The sequence below is a fragment of the Podarcis melisellensis genome, assembly GCF_964234715.1.
Source record: "Podarcis melisellensis genome assembly, chromosome: 7".
Lineage (NCBI taxonomy): Eukaryota > Metazoa > Chordata > Lepidosauria > Squamata > Lacertidae > Podarcis > Podarcis melisellensis.
This window is the reverse complement of record NC_138539.1, coordinates 34,548,857-34,567,460: the sequence shown is the minus strand read 5'-3', so window position 1 is coordinate 34,567,460 and position 18,604 is coordinate 34,548,857. Positions and strand designations below refer to the sequence as shown.

General features: G+C 40.6%; 1 protein-coding gene across 2 annotated transcripts; it reads right to left on the bottom strand.

The window, feature by feature from the left end:
* Window positions 1–1,078: 1,078 nt before the first annotated feature.
* ARMC1 (armadillo repeat containing 1) lies at window positions 1,079–16,992 on the bottom strand. 2 transcript variants are annotated; one of them, XM_081917646.1, is made up of 7 exons: window positions 16,718–16,992; window positions 13,785–13,984; window positions 11,826–11,917; window positions 7,507–7,696; window positions 4,338–4,454; window positions 4,163–4,237; window positions 1,079–3,405 (listed from the first exon to the last, which is right to left on the bottom strand). In XM_081917646.1, exons 2-7 carry the CDS (start codon window positions 13,956–13,958, stop codon window positions 3,214–3,216), a joined length of 840 nt encoding a protein of 279 aa, XP_081773772.1. In that variant the 5' UTR covers window positions 13,959–13,984; window positions 16,718–16,992; the 3' UTR covers window positions 1,079–3,213. The 2 variants fall into 2 exon arrangements, with proteins under 2 accessions (XP_081773772.1, XP_081773771.1); XM_081917645.1 differs by having other exon boundaries at window positions 13,785–13,981; window positions 16,718–16,991.
* Window positions 16,993–18,604: the final 1,612 nt, after the last annotated feature.

Genomic DNA, 18,604 nt, shown 5'->3' with positions numbered 1-18,604 from the left:
TCAAAAGCTTGCAGTCCAGTCTCTTTCTCAGATACCGAGTTTCTACAATAATATTTCTATGCTGCCATCTAGTGCAGCATTGGCAGAACATGTATGAAATTTCAAGATGAATTTAAAAGAAAAAGAGTGAACCCCAATATGGAGACTTTTTAATTTTATAATATGATGCCTCCCAGAAAGCAGCTTTGGAAGGAAAACTTCAATTTGTGGGATGACATACAAGAACAGAAGATGAGAGTGCAGACCGTTGCAGTATTCCAGGGGTGAGAGGACTAGTGCAAAGGTTGGCTTTTGCTGAGAGGGGTGGAAAGGTTGCATTTCTGTAATATTGGAAAAACAAGAGTTGGTTACAGGCTAAATATGGGGGAGGGCAAAGTAAAGAGGGAGCCAAAAATAAAACCAAGACTTTGTGCTTGTCAATTGATAAGAATACATAATAATAGGGCTTAAGAGGATGCTGAGAAATTTCAACTCTGACACACAGAGATTTGGAGCTATTAAAAATAGGACATTGCATCTAATCAGAATACACATTCCCTAGCAAATTAAATGGAGTAATCTGACTTTTGGAAGAATAAAGAAAACCAACAGCGTTTTGATACCAATCATGACATCATAATAGGGGGCCAAGGGGACAAGGCCTTCAACAATGGAATAGTAAGTAGTAGAGCTGAATCAAGTCTCATATACCATATACTAGAATCCATACTAACAAGCAGCGTTCTGTAGCTTGCATCCACGGACATGGCAACCTGAACTCTACTTCTATGGATAATAATAGTTTCTCGTTATCAATACAAAGGCACCCCCAATACAAGGTGCAGTCCTGCTCCCTCAATTGTGACCATGAGCACATTTTGATCCTTATGAATTCTGAAAGCAAAAAGCACCAGCTTTAATGAAAGGGATGGAGACTCTGTGGCCACCCAGATATTCTCCCTGTAGTCCCAAAAAGTGTCGCTAACGGGGAGGATGACTGGAGCTGTGATCCAGCAATATCTGGATGGCCACAGGTTCCCCATTCCTGCTCTAGAGACAAAAACCCTTAAAAACTCTTATAAAACTAGAGGAATGCCAGTTCATTATATTACACTTTTATTTTACAGTATTTCCAAAGCTCTTTTATAGATGCTTTAACTGGGAGAGCTGCAATACTGACCAAAGGAAAAAAATATATACCTACAGATTGATTACACAAGTTTTAATATCTACTTGTACTGAACCATTAATATCCAAAGGGGTGTGTCAGGTAGTGCAGTTGGTGTGCGGCAATGCAAATTGCACAGAGAGAGAGATGTTAAAACAAAAAGTAAACATTGTATCCATGGCTACACAATAGAGGGCTTTGCAAACACGTTTGGTACTGTAACATTCTAGACAGCAATATGCTTCGAAATACATATTTAATACAATACATGCCTTAGAAAGCTTGTATTCTGTGCGTGTAAACTTCAACCAAATAAACTAGGTACGTTAAAAAATAGAAATAATAAAATCTGAAAGTAAGCTCTTTATCTCAAAAGTAGGCTGAATTTATGAGAACTTTGATTTGTCATTGGAACTTTACACTTCCTCCTGCAATTTTGTTTTTACTAATAAGCGTCTTGATGCTACTTAATTACTACTGTGCAAGACACAGAGATAAGACCTCCAAAGGGGCAAAAGCACTGCCTTGATACGTGTACGTCACTGATTTAAGTAAAAATTCGTATGGATCACACCACATAAAGAAGCACTGCAGAATCAACTTTAGGGTAGCATTGCAGTGTCACAGCTGTATTCCTGTGGTGCGTACAAGTTGTGTACAAGGTTTTCTAACGCACTGAGAAAAATCCCAGACAATATTTCAATAACCTAATTGCTATGCTTAATATTTTGCCTACTGAATATTTACTTGCATGATCCTTTCTGGAAGCTAGGCAGAGACAAGATGTGATGGTCCAAGCACCTTAATTGTCTGCAAGATCGCCAAGTGAAGCCAATTCTTCAGGCGCAGGTTTCCTTGTTGTCTAGACTAGGTGAGTGCACTTACAAGGACTTTCCAGGATGCCCACCCCCCTCTGGGCATCAGGCACATGCTGGCTTTTGCCCTGCTCCAGGATTCACAAACAATTTTTGGATTGCTCCATATTTCATAATGGTTGTCCAAAGGGTATAAAGGTGGAATTGAGAAGCATAAAAGGCAACTGGGATTATACATGAAATTTCCACCAAGCGACAAAAGTCTAGATTGTAGGGCAGTGGCACAATGGCATATTAGGCATTTTATTCCCTACCACCCACCCACTGGCCACTATGTTACATTTTTAGCTCTCATTAAACCAACTGAAAACAATACCAGAGTAAGGCCAACATCACACTTTCTACCATAGACAAATTCTGCAACCATGATGTCACTGGAGCAGGTTGCAACTTTTGAAACCAGAGCTTCTTTATCCAACCTAAATTGCAATCAGTGGTTTCTGATCATATTTACAAAGTCATAGGCATCATTACAAGCATATTTTTTTTTACAGATTATTTACTTACACGTTCACATTTCCACCTTCATTTATTTACTAATGTTCAAATTGCGAGTGGTCAAGGGCTGACAGTTTAGAACAAAAACAAAAATCCCAGCACATCAAGGGCTGTAAAGTTCAAGTTTGAATCATTCTTGTTGCAATGCACCAAGTGGAATAAGGACATACCAGCTCTGAACCAAGTGTGCAGGGGAAGGGAATAAATGGTAAACAATTCGGGTTCCCCCCCCCCCATTAGAATGACCTTCCAGGGGAAATATATAATTTGAAATAAGGCAAAAAGAAAAAGAAAAAAAGGCATTTCAATCTTTGCAAAATTAAGGGCTAATAATTTCCTTGTACAGATGTCCTGAGATTTGTACTGAATGGGTTCTGTATGTGTTTATCACTAATATTAACTTAAAGCTCTATACACTCAACGAAGTTTGGTTAATCATGGACCCATATTAAAAAGTGAGGCAATAAAACATATGAGAACAGAGGTGAGGGCAAGGGCATTAACAAATGCCTCCATCTTTCTCACCGGCCTGAAAGACCAAATGTCCAACAAAATGTAAAAGACAGCATATGTTTTGTGTAGTCTAAAAATTCGTTGTGATAACTTATTGCAAATTGCACTTGGCAGTTCACCACACCAATGGAAAACTGGCCCCCTGTTGGTTCACACAGTCCTGTAAGCCTTGACTCAAAGTCACCAGTAGAAGGATCTGGAGAGAAAATTTGCAGCTGAGCTCAGCCAGCTGGCTGCACCTTCTGGGTGTGATCCAACCCGGGACACTGCTTTGTCTTGCTCCTTTGAAGGGCTTTCATCTTCTGGCAGATACTCAGGGAGGTCAGTATTCTGTTCCACTTCTACAGGAGTATCTTGGAATGGAACCAGCATCTGTTTAATGGGATTCAGAAAGTCGTTTTACCCAGTCTGACCTTGCTGCGAAGCTCAGCATCACTCATTCATGCAACTGCTGTTTTAGACATAGTTCAGAGTTTCAGCAAATCTAGGAACTGTGACATGCAAGATAACTTTATAGGTCTGAACAAAGTAACTCCTCCATTCACTTCCTGATAAGCATGCCCCTCAACCAATGGGAAGAATTTACCTACATTATAGCTGGCTTTAGACCAAGCTCTTGGAGACCTGTGTAATTAATTTGAGTTTCTGAAACGTTTGTGCTTAATATAATCACTGTAATTCAGAAGATTGCAAACACTCTTAGCAACATGACATTAATGCCTTCATTACATAAGGCTATTTTGCACCTCTTGCTAACTGAAATCAATATTCTACAATGCTAAACCTATGGCACACTTTCAACTTCTACCAGATTTTCCATGTACAGTTGGCATGAAAGCTCCACAAAAGCAGCAGCTTTCTCTTGTTTCAGGAAGTGAGGCGCCCTGTATGAACACACTGCTACTTACATTGCATAGATATAACATGCCTTGGATTCAAAATAGAAATTAAAGGAGACGACACACACACACATCCCCCAAAAAGCCACATCTGCATACAGTTTCATGTATGTTTAGCCAGTGGGATTATTGCTGCACCCAAAGAATAGACCAATTGCATTTAATTCCTTTTCTTTAATTGCCAACACTACCTACAGGCTTGCGTTCTAAATTACGAAGCGTTCTCTCACCTCTTCTCCACTTTCACTTTTCACAACTTGCTGGGCTTTCATAACTTTGGTTGATGCTATTGCTGTTGCCAGTGCCTATACAACAAGAAAATGGAAAAACAGAAAAGAAGAGCAGGTGAGTAAGTCATTACTCAGCGTCAGAAGAATGTAAAAGGCAAACGGCTGCAAACCTTACCTCTGCTTTCAAATCTGATCTGATTCGGACTACACATCTTTGAACTGCCATTTGAAACGTGAAGCTGATGACCCCTTTAATCTTCAGCAAGGCCTCTTCGCAAAGGTTTCTCCGAGACTAAAAATTAACAGCACCAGTTATTTGCAAGCACCTAATAAATAATTGTGTACGTTAAACACAGATTGGTTAAGAAACAAGACAAATGAATTGAAGCAGAATGATGCTTTTTAATATATATATATTAAAAGAGGAGAGGGAATGGCTCTGAATTTAGCCATAAGTGAATTTAAAAACAACATTCCTGCCTACATTTTGACGACAAACCAGAATGGAATCAACTGTGAATAATGAGGGGAAAGTGCTGAAAAGCAAAGCAAGCTTTTCTCCGTATGATCAGCTAAACAGTCCCCTGTGGTTAAGTTCTGACTGACTGCAATGCTCATTGATGAGCAGTTAGTGTTTAAGTTGCTATTTATCAGACACCTTGTATCCATACTGACTGAATGCATCAAAGCAGCTGTTGTATCCTTCAGCTACCTCATCTGTGGCAGCTCATGGACATCACTGCACTGCACAAACTGAACTCTGATTGCAAAGGAAAATGTCCGCTCACAAAACACACAAGTGAACGGTTACGTTTAAAGCAAGTGACAGGGCCTACTGTGCAACAACACGACACTGACCTGTGCTAGTTGTACCTGCTCTACGTTAGCTCAGCGTGCTTCCGTGCATTTACTGAGTGTCTCAAAGACATCAGCACACAAATAAGTGGCCTCTTAGAACTACCACAAACGCAATATGAAACACAGCCTGGCCTACATAATCATGTATATGAGCTGCTGGCTTGGTGTCTTACGACACGAACACATTCTTCTCAACCAGCATTGCATTCTTAACTCCCTCCTCAAGCAGTATTGTTTAGGGGTTGTTGTGACTGTTATTGATATTGCATTAATTTTTACATTTTATAATTATTAATGTGGAAATGGTTCAATTATGGCTGTGCACTTTTTGATGCGTTTAATTTATTGTTTGATTATTTTTGTTATGCTTGTAATTATGCAAATCTTTTCACGTTGCGAGCTGCCTTGACCATGGTTTTAACTATGGAAAGGCAGCATACAAAACATATCATTGTGGTGATTATGAGATGACAGGGCAAGCAGGAGTGGTGACAAAATGTTCATGATGCCCACTAAAGTATATTGCTGGGATATACATAGAGCTTTAGACAGTAATTACATAAGATTTCACAAGAGAGACCAATTAGTATCATTTCTGTGAAAAACGAAGTACAGCTGTTCAGTTATTATTGTCCTTTAGGGTTTGCATTTGCTTGCTTGCTTGTTCTTCCGGGTTTTTTTAACTGCCTAAAATCTTAAGAAAAAGAGGCAAAAAGAACATGATTATCCCAGTTGTTGTTGTTGCTGTTGTTATTATTTCTACACTTGAAGATAGCTTACATTTCACGGATGAATGTAGATGCCCATGTTAGAAGCACCTACCTGAAACTCAGAACTGCTGCAAGTGCTGACTATAGTTTAAGATAGCACTTGGAGGTCAAAATGATTTACAAACAGTGTTTTTCATTGCCCTTTGTAGACTGAAATGGCATGCTGTGCACAAACTAAAAATCAAGTAAAAATCTCCCTAAGAGCAGAGAAGGTTTTGAGGACAGCTTAAAAAACCAAATAAACTTTAATACACATTTGCCCCTTTTTGCTCTTGAAGAAATATGCTGCCAGGCCATCAGCAGTTAAGGAAGCCCTCCAAATTAAGTATGTCTACTTTTCTTACTGCATGCTGGCTACTAGAAACAAGCAGCTTTACCTAAACAGAGAGGAGTAAAACTGCAAGGATCTGCATTAGCATTGTTTTAGGAGAGCAATACAGGCAGCTTTGAGATATGCTGACCACAGACCATTTACAGTGGTAACGCGTATTTAAATTGGCAGGCAAAACAGAAACAGGCAGCACTTTTCTGGCTTTTAGAGAAGCTTTAGAGACAGTGATGGGCAAACAAATGAGCTACCAAGTCAGTAAACATAATAAGGACAAGACTACTGGAACTGATTAAACCTGGCTTAAAGAAGCGGGTCGGGCAGAGGAGGGGAGAGAGAAATAAGGAGAGAGCAACATGGTGGTGGCAAGAAGAGGAGGAAGGTAAATCTGGGAAAGGAGGGGTATGCATATGCTCATTATTCATCCGATTAACAGCCACTGACTTTATTAAAGAAGATGGGATCTATATACAGACCTGGTTCTCTTAAAAGGCTTACTTAGGCCCCCCACCCCCAAACAAATGTAAGCCAGTGCAGCAGAAGATCAGGTTTGATAATTTAAAAGGCTACAAAACTGAAACAGAGACCTGAGGGCACTTGTGGATAACATGCTCAAACAGCCTTGCATGCTGCTTGGCAGCCATAAAAAGGCAAACATGACCCTGGGGTGTTATCTACAGGGGAATGGAGGATAAATTTATAGAAGTTATTCTGACATTGCATGGAGAATCCACCGAGACCTCATTATTACAACAGTTATCCAATAGCCAAGAGAAATCTCAGGCAATGAGAAAAGATGTTAGGAAGAGCAGGCTAAGAAAATTCAACATTTCCTTAGGCCTGAACAATGGGAAGTTGATAAATTGTTATGAATGTCTCATGATGTGAAGAAGAAAAAACACCGGGGGGAAATTACCATTCATCTGATGGCTAGGTTGATCAACCTTTTCCGGTATAAAGTATCACTTGTTGGGTAGGGGTAGGGATGACTGCTACTGGAGACCCTGGAGGGAAGCTGCCCGTCAGTGCAAACAGTACTAAACTAGAGGGACCAATGATCTGACTCAGAAGAAGGCAGCTTGTGATGTTCCGATGTCCAAACTTAATGCGGTCAATTATTTAATGTGATCTTTCTACTGTCAGCTTCTTGGGGGTATTTAACGTTTTGCATCAGTAAATTCTGATGAATAGTAAATTCTACTAAGATTCTACAAGTCACCAACATCTAAGAGATTGGTACAGACTTCATAAATGTTATTATGTTTATGGCATTTAGTACAGAGCAGTCTAAGCTGTAAACTCAAGGAATGCTTACAGAAAACAAGGTGCCCTTCACACACCTTGATACATAAGTGTGCATTGTATGCCCCAAAACACCCTTTTCTTACCGAATCATCAAGGCCATCTATGTGTAACACGACTGTTTTAGCACGTTTATTTGTACTTCCCAGAAAAAACTGAGCTTTCCGGCGCCGTGAATTCATCTCGTTCACATTGTCAACGTCGGACATTGTGGAAGACTGAAGAATATCATAGATTTCAGAAGCCAACAATTTTGTCTCTCCTGGTGTGGTGGTCCTAAGGCAAAGCAAACTGAGGTTTGTATGGATTTTGCTTTACAATCCTTCGTATTTTAGTTTTGTTAAATATATTTCTTACCAGCTTAATACAGTCCCTAAGCAAATTACAAATAACACAATATATATAACTCAGAAATTAGGGTACAATGCAATGCAATAAAATAATAAAATCTGAAAGAACAAAAACATGGCACCATATTTGAAACACCTTTAGAGTCATGGTTCCCTTCCCCCTTCAGCTTTCCTCTTACCAAGGCACATCCTGACTCACCAAATACTACACATCACACTCAAGTGTTGCCTTAAAGGTAAAGGTAAAGGACCCCTGACAGTTAAGTCCAGTCACAGACGACTCTGGGGTTGCAGCGTTCATCTCGCTTTACAGGCCCAGGGAGCCGGCGTTTGTCTGCAGACAGTTTTTCCAGGTCATGTGGCCAGCATGACTAAGCCGCTTCTGGCGCAACGGAACACCGAAACCAGAGCAGTGCAAAGAAACACTGTTTACCTTCCCGCTGGAGCAGTACCTATTTATCTACTTGCACTTTTTGACGTGCTTTCAAACTGCTAGGTTGACAGGAGTTGTGTTGCCTTACATCTACACAATTCAATCTACACAAACCTACTACTTATTCAGTATCGCTTGTCCCAACCTACACCCACACCTCATTCATGCCCACCAATATGCACAAACACGCCACCCACTCAATGATTCCAATACCTCACACTCAATCACCAACCACTTTCACCAGTCGAGTCCTTCCACTGCACAAAAGTGTACTGCAAAAACTAGGGAGACAATGAAACCATTCACTGACAAAGCAGTATAAATAACAAGGCAGGCGGCCACTCATCAGTCACACAAATGAACTGCACCCCCTGCACCTGGGACTCCTTCCTCTCACCAAGACTTGCCCACAGACAATTCAAACCACACAGGAGGAATTAAAAGAAAAAGAAAAACTTTGAAGGAAGGCACCCACATCACAATCCCAACACCCTTTGCCTCAGCAGTATAGTCCTGGTTTTATAAATTTCCCAAATGCAGCTTCTCAATATGAAGCTAAGCGATGCATTAACTTCCTCTTATGCTGTCTGGTTATCTTTAACTGAATTAGGAACCATACATACATACCTAATTTTATTTGGATGCCGCCTTTCCACAGTTCAACCCCCCCTCAAGGTGGTTTACAACATTACAAAACCCATAACTACAACGTAACTAAAGTATTTATAAACAATAAATAAAACATTAAATACACAACCAAACTGAACAATTTCCACATAAATCACAACAAAATATAAAGATCCAAAAAAAACCCAACAGCAGCAACAGAAACACACACCCCCAACACAACCCTCCCTCCAAACAACATGAAAACCAGGCAGACATCCATGGTTTCCATACCTTGTCTGCATGACCCTTCTAATGCCCCAATATGAAAAGTTTTCATCTGACTATCAAAACTGTATGCACCGACTTAATTCCCATTGAGGTTTCTTGCCCACACTATGCAGAAAGCCCTAGCTGACTAGGAGCTCTATTGAACTGGGCTTCTTCACCTCAGCACTACTCCCTGCAAAGTTTTCTCTGGAACTCTCCTCTCTCCAATATTCCTCTTGCTCTCCCTCTTCTGCCCATAACATCCATCCAGCATTCTCATCCTCCTGTCTCAAACCATGGATCTCCTTGTTGTCTTCTCCCCACAGATACTCTGCATTTCACAAGAAGAGTGAACAGCAGCCACTTACTTTTGACAGAATGCCATCCAACAGCACCATTAGACCAACAAAAAACCAACTGAACTTATCTGCATTGCCCCAACTAGGGTTTTATTTCTTGCTCAGAGAAGTGGGGTGGTTCTTTATTTGATCAGAAAGCAATGGTTATTGCTTTCTGATCAAATAAAGTATTTGAGGTATTGATGATTTGGGTATTGATGAGTGGGGGGGTGAAGTATTTAGTAACACAAGCAACTTTTCTGCATCAGCTGACAAAAGAGGGACTAAGGGACCAAGCAACATTGCTCTCCTTTGGGTAACTGCAAAAGCCCCCTTTGAGTCAAAGGAGTAAAAGGAAAAGAAGAAGGCCACTGCCAGTCTGGCTATTTCCCTTCTGTAGGTACTGACCTCAGCCTGGAATACTGTCAGTCTGGCATCTTTCACATACACTAACATCAAATTAAAATATGCTGCCCCTTTTAAAAATAGCAGCTTGAGCAATCTTTGCTTTTTATTCCAGCAAGCTGTCAAGAAAGGATGGCATATCAGACAAGAGCCTGTTTCAGCATTTTCCCTTCATAGCTTTTCGATTTGCACGGAAGACTACAGCATTTCTAACATCTCAGAATTCAGACAATGGTCCAGCTATCAAGTTTAATGGATGCTTTAAAATACTGCTTGTTCCATCATCATCACCTATTTCCAATTCTATGCAATGAAGCCCAAAATTATTATTTGAAGGTACTTTGGGGGGGGGGGGAATAATGGTTTCCACTAAAAAAAAAAAAAAAGAATAGAGTGACATGACTGCTTAAAGCAAAGAGTGAATTTCAGCACATCCCCTCCCCTCTGGAAAGTGGAGAAATGGCACCCAAATTTGCAGGTTGTGAATGGGACAATGATATTCAGGGAGTGTTTTGGTACAGCTATAGATGAGCCCCTAACCAGTTTTGAAGATTTAATGTTTAGCATGATTGCAGAACATAATATTTGTATAAGATCACAAAACAAAAGTTGGTGTTTAAGTTGTTTTGCAAAATGCTTACTGAACTCCGAATTCCTGAAATATTTTCAATTCTGAAAATTTGTAGTATGTATGTATTTCCTTCCGACCAACAATTATAATTCTGACAAAACATATAACAAAACAAGGTGTATCTTCAGATCAAGTAGAATTATTTTGGTCTGTTCTAATTTGACACACTAGATGGCGGTATTACCTTTTATTACGATGTCTTGCAATTCATCCAACACTGCATTCCCAAACTGCACGATACTTAGCGTGCATGAATAATTAATCTTTCGGCTAAGTGTATAAAATGTTCACAATCCATTTAAAAGTATACCATATAATCCTGTTTGTAGTGTCAGAGAGGGCATCTTTTTCTTCAAATATCTTTTTATGGGGAAGGTGTCATAACAAAGGGTCCAATTTTAGAAGGACATTTGTGACCTTCTAAACATGGTTAATTATTTGTGAGAAGTACAAGCAAGTAAAATTGTGTTAAATCAAAACTGAGGCAGTGGCTTGGTTTACAGGATTGTGTGCATCTTATCATACCTGAAAGGGACTCCTGTGCAATTAAATACATAGTTACTGAGCTAATCGTTTTAGGCAAATAATAAATTGGGGGGGAATAGATCGGTTTAGTTCAAGTAGTTCAGTATGAGACTCTGGAAGAGGCATACTATCTTGGAATAGAATGCTTCGAGCCAAGTAATTGGATTTTTGCTTTCATTAACTAGCCACTTAGTATCAAGAACTACTGAACATACCATTATCCTCACAGTGTTTTCAATGTTACATGCAAAGCCAGGAATTCATGTACAGTGGTACCTCGGGTTAAGTACTTAATTCATTCCGGAGGTCCGTACTTAACCTGAAACTGTTCTTAACCTGAAGCACCACTTTAGCTAATGGGGCCTCCTACTGCCGCCGGAGCCCCATTTCTGTTCTTATCCTGAAGCAAAGTTCTTAACCTGAAGCATTATTACTGGCTTAGTGGAGTGTGTAACCTGAAGCGTATGTAACCCAAGGTACCACTGTATTGGAGATTATGAAAGGAATCTGCTTGAACAAGGAAGCCAGCTTTGCAATCTAATTCCCAGGTCCCTTATTCTTAAAACAATTTTAAGACAGAAACGCACTATATACCGCAATAATCTGATAGTTTGTAAGGGGGTACAGACTCCCTCGTAAGGTGGTGGCAGGAAGGAAATACGTACATACTCCAACCTTCATTGGAAGATTTTAAAGCAAAGGTTGGATGTCATGGATGCTCCAGCTGAGATATCTGTACTGCAGGGGGGGTTAGACCAGATGACTCTTGGTGTCCCTTCCAACTCTAGAGTTCTAGGATTCTATGATAAATTATGTACTTTTACTATAGATAGCACACTATACTTACTTTTGCACGACGGTTTGTAAGCTCAGCATCATACCTAGTTCACTTTTCATCTTTTCTCTGTTGGCACGACATTCCGCCAAATAGCGGAGAGCCTGTAAGAAAGGGCAAGTTAAAGTAATCTAATAGAATAATTCTATTGTTTCTAATTTTTCTTTTATACATCTCTCAAAAATAAACAATATCAATTTTGAAGATATTTTATGTAATGGTTAGAACATATGCAATTTTAGTTTAATAAGCTGCACCCCAAAATATTTTTGGTGTATTCTTGTCTAGAAAAATCCCAGTAATTATATAAATATGATTTTGACTAAATATTGAATTAAGAGAACTGATTCTTTCAGTTGTCTATCAGCAAATATAGTATCATATAAAACTAAGTTAACATTTCCAGCAAGTTGCGTATAATGGGATAACTCAAAATATGAATGTTAAATGTGCAGCTGTTCAAAGCATTGTATTTGCATTGTTGCTGCTGAAGGAGTGTTTTTGCGTTATATATGTATAAAACTAGGGGCTGCCCTCCTGCTTGCTCCTCTCATCAACCCACCTACCAGTTCCCCATCCCAACTATGCAACTGCTAAGCTCGCTTTCACCTTCATGCCATTTCTGAAGCCACTTCTCTCTCATTCTGCAGTCCTGCTTTACACCCATTTTCACCTTCACCCCATGTCCTTGCCTCCTCCCCTCCTTTTGCGCAATTCCCCCTTGCACACCTTCATGGTAACTTCCTGCACCTTCCTCCTCCCACACATTGCACCTACAAAGCACCCTTTTCACCATCCCCTCCTATTCTTTAGACCTTCCATCCCCTTTCATCTTCAGCTCCATTCCCATGCCTCTTACCCCTCCTTTTTTCAATCACCTTTACACTCCCATTTTCACCTTCACTCCTTTTTCCTCCACCCTCCTCCTTTTCTCAACTCTTCCTTGACACCGATCACTTCCTCCTCCTCTCTCCTATTCTGCAACCCTTTTTCCACATACATCCCATGCTGATCGATATTACTGAATCTTTAAGATGAATAGATTTTAAGAGCAAACCTGTCAACTTGTTCAGTTGGAGAAGGATAAGTTTAGTTGACAGATGTTGTATGTATATGGGTGCTTGCTTTTGGGAGGTAAATTGTTATCATACAAACAATTTGGGTTTTTCATTGTTCTACTTAGCATCATATTTTCTCTGAGCTCTAAGACTGCATGTGTCACGATTAAGTGACATTCAGAAACAAGAGGACCTTGAACCAGTTGTCATTGTGTTGTGTAATTGGTCTTGTGCCAACGTTAATGTTTGGTTAGTTCCTAACAGCTCTGATACAGCATGTCCATTGCCCTAATACCTGCTGAAGAGTATTTCTGTTATGTTTCATTATTAATTTAGACTGCCAACTTACACTTTATACATTTACCTGGGAGTAAGGTCCATTTATTTCAGTAGGACTAGATTCTGATTTGGAGAGTGGGAAGATGAGAACTATGACTACTTTTACCTTGGGGTGGGGGCGGGACCTGGCATCAAACAAAATTAACACTGCTCCTGAACTCTCATATTTGATATACATTGCTAAACTTTGGTATCATTCAAAGTTGCATCAATAAATTTCTTTATTTCTTTTTAAAGAAATCCTCCACTTCAATGCCATAGTTTCTCAGAATGTACCAGAGTGACAAGAGCATAAACTGCATTTCAGTTTTGCTGCATCTGGGATTGTCATTTTTAGGTGATCCTCTCTGGCTAAGAATCTGTGCTATTACAATACATCTTTTCTTCAGTAAAATTTTCTAAAATGTTTTGTTTTAAGATATTTTATGGAAACACACTGGTGTAAAATATGGTTGCAACAACCAGTGAGTGATTATTTAATATTAAATCCTGAAATTTAGAGTGCCAATCACATAGTCATGCTACAGAATGCATAGGAAAAAAGTTGCACAATTAGGAAACAGATGATACTTACCAGTAGGGCTGAATGGACAACTGGGGGATTGGGATGATCCAAAAATAAAATAAGGCCTGGTAGACATCCCTGATCCTGGACAATTGCTCTTCTGTTTAGGGGATCAGCTGCAAGGTCCCTCAGCTGATTAACTACAGATAACGCATCAGGCTCTTCACTCATGCTGCTGTTCATTTTTGCTTGTCATACATAAAATTCTGCTGGAAAAGAAATGTTATTAGAAATATTGTGGAGTTAATGGCCACTGTCATTAGCTTGGTGTGATTCAAATTATATTTCCTTAAGTAATTCTTTAGGAGTCTTTAAAAGACTACATGTAGACACTAGTCAGCATATGCTGCTCAGATCACTATTCAAAATTCAACAAAAAGGCAAACCTAAGAAACATTGTTTTAAATTTTAATGCACTCAAAGTTCCCATTTCTTTCCACCAAAATCAGACAGCAAGTCAAAGAATCTAATACATAGCACATCTTATCGCTATTTCAGCTATCAACATCAGAAGTTAGCCATTCACTCAGTAATAGAATAATTCTTGCTGGGCAAGAATTATCCCTAATCCATAGTTAACACCATTTTGTACATATAAAGATATGTAAAGCTTGACAATGCTCAACCCTTTGGCCCATCCCACTATGCAAAAACTCCCAGCTTTACCCCAAAAGCAAGTAAATGGGATAGGTGGGTGAAATAATCATAAAGCATTTGCATTTCACCTTCACATACACACAAAGCACAAAAACATAGTGAGAATTGGCCCCAAGTTTTTAATATTGTGAAGGCTTCAGTCAGAATCCAAAATGCTATTTTAGATATAACAAGGGCTTCCATGCATTGTGAACATAACATTTCATATACAGCTTTCAAAAGTGCCTAAAGGGACTATTATACAGTAAACAGAAGAGAATTCTCTTGGGTAAGCAAATGAAGGCATGTGGTTGTTCAGGTCTTGACCAGTGCCCAAAGAGCTTCACGCAGCATATGTATTTATCAGTTGCAATGCTGGATGGAATATGAAGGTATACAATCTCCATAAGGATCTAATTTCCACAATTGTGCATTGGAATTATCATCTGAATAAAGGAAGCATGGCATGAGTAATGGAAAGACAACCTTCTAAACTGCTGTATGCCACCCCTGGCAAAACAAAACACAATGCACTGCCGGAACCTAAATTCAATAACTAGATTATTAGAATAGCAATTTTCAAACTTTGCTCCTGAGAATCCTCATATGCTTATCATAGGTTCCTCAATTGAAAGAACCATGATGACAGTCAAGGGACTGAATCCAACCAAGTCATACTCAGAGTAAACCCACTGAAACAGACCTGTTAATGATATCCAATGATTTGAATGAGTCTACTCTAAGTATGGCTACTGTTGACAACAACCCAAGCTTCCTAGACAGACAGCTTGCCTATTTCTCCTTGTATAGTATGAGGACATTGTTGAGTATAATCCAGGGTGCACTCACAGTTCACATGCAGCAACAATGAGGACCAATATGGCCGGTGTCCTCTACGAAATGTCTGTTCACCTTAGTAAACATGGTCCAGAATATTCTGAATGCACAAGGTTTTTGAGTGTAGACACCCTCAAGTTCTGCAGCAGACAAAGCAATGCAGAAAGGGCTCCTTGAAGGCGGAATCTGAAAACCACTGAGCTAAAAATATGAGTTAACTCCACCATGAATAAAGTATTGAGAAATTAAACTGGTCTGGAAATCAGGATATTTGTTTCCATGAAGCTAACTTTAAAAGCTGTGCTTAGGATCAATCCTAAATACTGTATGTGGCTTTTACTGAAATTGATGGTCCTTAGGGCCACAGACAAACATTTGTGCTATTTACTGATTAAGAATTACAAATATAACCAAAGAAACTTGATACAGCTTCTGACCACAACCTGAGCCAGAGACTGACAACATGCTTATATTAAGAATATGTGATTCATTAAAACAAATATGCCTCATCTATTTCATTGTTGTTGTTTTTTACTTACTTCAGTGCACAGCACAATCCTATATGCATGTTTATTCATAAATCCCACTCTGCCAGTAGGGCTTGCTCCCTGGTAAGCATGCACAAGTTCATACTCAAACTCTGCCAGGTGTACGCATGCCTTCTTAGAAGTCCTACTTGTTTAAATAGGACTAACTTGCAAGCATATACACAGTCTGATAAAAAACATCAAGACCCAAAGAAATCACTTTTGTTTCTCTTTTCAAAAACAAAAGCAACTCACTATATAGCACTGTGGCTATATTTAAACACCAAGTCTTAGATGCTGCAGCAAGCCTTTTCTAAAATGAAACAACGGTTAACCAAATAGTCAGCCAAAAGTAAATCTAGCTCACTGCGACAGAACTTCATCCCAGATGTGGACATCCAAGATGCTATGTTGGTCATTTGTACTATTTCTCGTACTGGTTTGTATCACAAAAATATCAGAAGTTCAGTACACAAGGGATTGCTACCTTACATGCCAGCACTTAAACCTCCTTCCCATTCCCCAGGGCCAGAGAACTGAAATCAGCTTTTGCTGCAATCATATCCCCAATTACCTGGGAGAGCTGCCCATTGAACCCAATGGAATTTCCATCTGAGTAGACCCACATAGTACCACACTTTAGGCTAGCAGGGACTAATCCCCACTAAACGAAATTGGGCTTAAATCGGGGTAAACATACATAAGATGATACTGTGGAGAGAAAGGCAGCCATTAGAAACCCCTGATGTTTTGATGATTTAAAATAAGAGCTTGTGATTGGGGTGGGAAGAGGTCAGGGGACTCTTAGGTTACCCTGCCCGGAGTCACCTCTCCTTGGTCTGGCTTTCCCTGCCTTCGGTGGCCCAATACCCCTTAACCCTCACCAGGCTCCTTCTCCCCACCGAGTCCCCACTCCGAAGGTCCCCCATTCCCCGCCCTCACTTTCATAGGATGCGAAAGGGGAGGCGCTTTCTTGCTCCCGCCCCGCCAGAAGAAGGAACGGTCCAGGTCACGTATCTGCTGCCGCGGAGGCCGCCCTCGTGCGAAAGGAGGCCGGGCGGGGAGAAGGCGCTTTGCACCCCGGGGCGCCCGGCCAGAGGTCAGCAGGATTGGAACCTTCTACCCCCGGAGACAACATTCACCCAGCCAGGCGGGCGCTCACAGGTCTCCGGCACCTCGGCGCTCCGGGGGACCCCATTGGCTGCAGCAGAAAGCACCTCCTGGCCAGTCGCGGCTCGCCTTGTTACGCGCGTCTCTAATTGGTTAAATGCGGCGGGCTGGACTTCCGCGGCATTGTGGGTTGGAGCCGGTGAAGCTTTTTTATTTTTAAGGTGGAGCTAAGAAACTACAAGTCCCAGGGAGACCTTTCTCGGCGTCGTGAGCTTTCGCTGTCACGCGAGAGTATGGCGCGAGGGAGGGGCTTGTAGGCGAAAAGGATAAACAGAGCGATTCTGTGAGCGCTTATGGGAAGCGAGTCCCGCTCCTATTCAGCGGGATTTATTTGTGGGCGTTTGTGTGTTTCCACGGGGGTTTGCTACCGCAGGTTGAAAAGGAAGTGTTCCAGCGCAGTCCCGTGTATATATATTCGGAAGTAAGCCCCGCTGCGTTGAATGGCTCTTCCATCTCTAGTTTAGGAATGCAGGCAGCCTTATTAGCCAGTTCTACTCAGGAGTAAGTCGTATTGAATTGAATGGGGCTTACTTCTGGGCATGTGGGGCTTGGATAGCAGCCTTAATTTCCTCTTTCACCAGCATGCCGTGAGTCTGGAAAATATACGAATTTTGGAGTACTTTATGAATAAAAACGTTTTTTTCACTCGTAGAAACCAAAAACCAAAATAAAAAAATGGAGCGTGGGGTGACCCTGTTCGCTACCCTTAGTTCCCTGGAGCAACGGCAGGATAAAACTTCAACAGATACACAATTACAAATGGGATCTGCTCCACAGGAGTGCTCTTAGGCCAGGTTAGAACAGGAAGAATTGAGGGGTGGGAGGAGAAGGCTCTGAAGTTTCCCCCTGCTGTACTATACAGCACATATAGCAATAGAGGGCTTCTAGCTCCTAACGTGGGTCCCTATATGAAATAAGAGGGGCGGTATCCAGTTCTGGAGAGTGGGAAAGAAAAATGGTATTGTCTTGAAACACCCCTTAAATTATTCTGGGGAGAGGGGGGAGAGCAAGTCAATTCCCTCTCTTCCCCTGCTTTCCATCTTCCTTATTTTCAAACTGACAACATAAACAGCATTCCATGCTATCAGCTATCTTAACTGATAGAAATCAGGCAGACTTCCTAAGTCTTGAGTTTTTTTGCCATAAGACTTTAGCAAATCAGTCAGGACGGGGGGGGGGGGGTGGCAAAGCTGTTGCCACCCTGTTGGACTCCATCTAAAGTTGGACCACATCAAAGGAAGACTATGCGGTGTCTTGACTAGGATGCATTCTTCTGTAGCAACATGCATTTTATCAGTTTCCATACTTATAAGACGTTTTATCAGTGGTATTTAACTCCCCATAAATTTATTGAGAAATGGGCTTTTTCTTGATGTATTGAAATAGGAAGTATAATGACAGCACAGCCATAGTTGTTTTCAGTTTACTGTACAGTTTTTAGTTGGGAATTTTCGTTACTGTATTGCAAAGTTATTGCTTATTGCAAACACACTGCAATCTTTTAAAATACAAATAATAGTAATAAAGTACATTTTAAAAAAGAGGGAAATACCTGGATAGCTCAGTTGGTTACATCATGGTGCTGATAATGCCAAGGTTGCAGGTTTGATCCCCATATGGGACAGCTGCATATTCCTGCATTGCAGTGGGTTGGACTTG

Bases quoted from the DNA above. Each gene is read 5' to 3' on its own strand.
- ARMC1 (XM_081917646.1), bottom strand. From the start codon at position 13,958: ATGAACAGCAGCATGAGTGAAGAGCCTGATGCGTTATCTGTAGTTAAT. The intron at 7,697-11,825 runs GTAAGTATAGTG...GCTTTGCCTTAG, and splicing joins TTACAAACCGTCGTGCAAAA to GACCACCACACCAGGAGAGA. The intron at 4,238-4,337 runs GTAAGGTTTGCA...CTTGTTGTATAG, and splicing joins GATCAGATTTGAAAGCAGAG to GCACTGGCAACAGCAATAGC.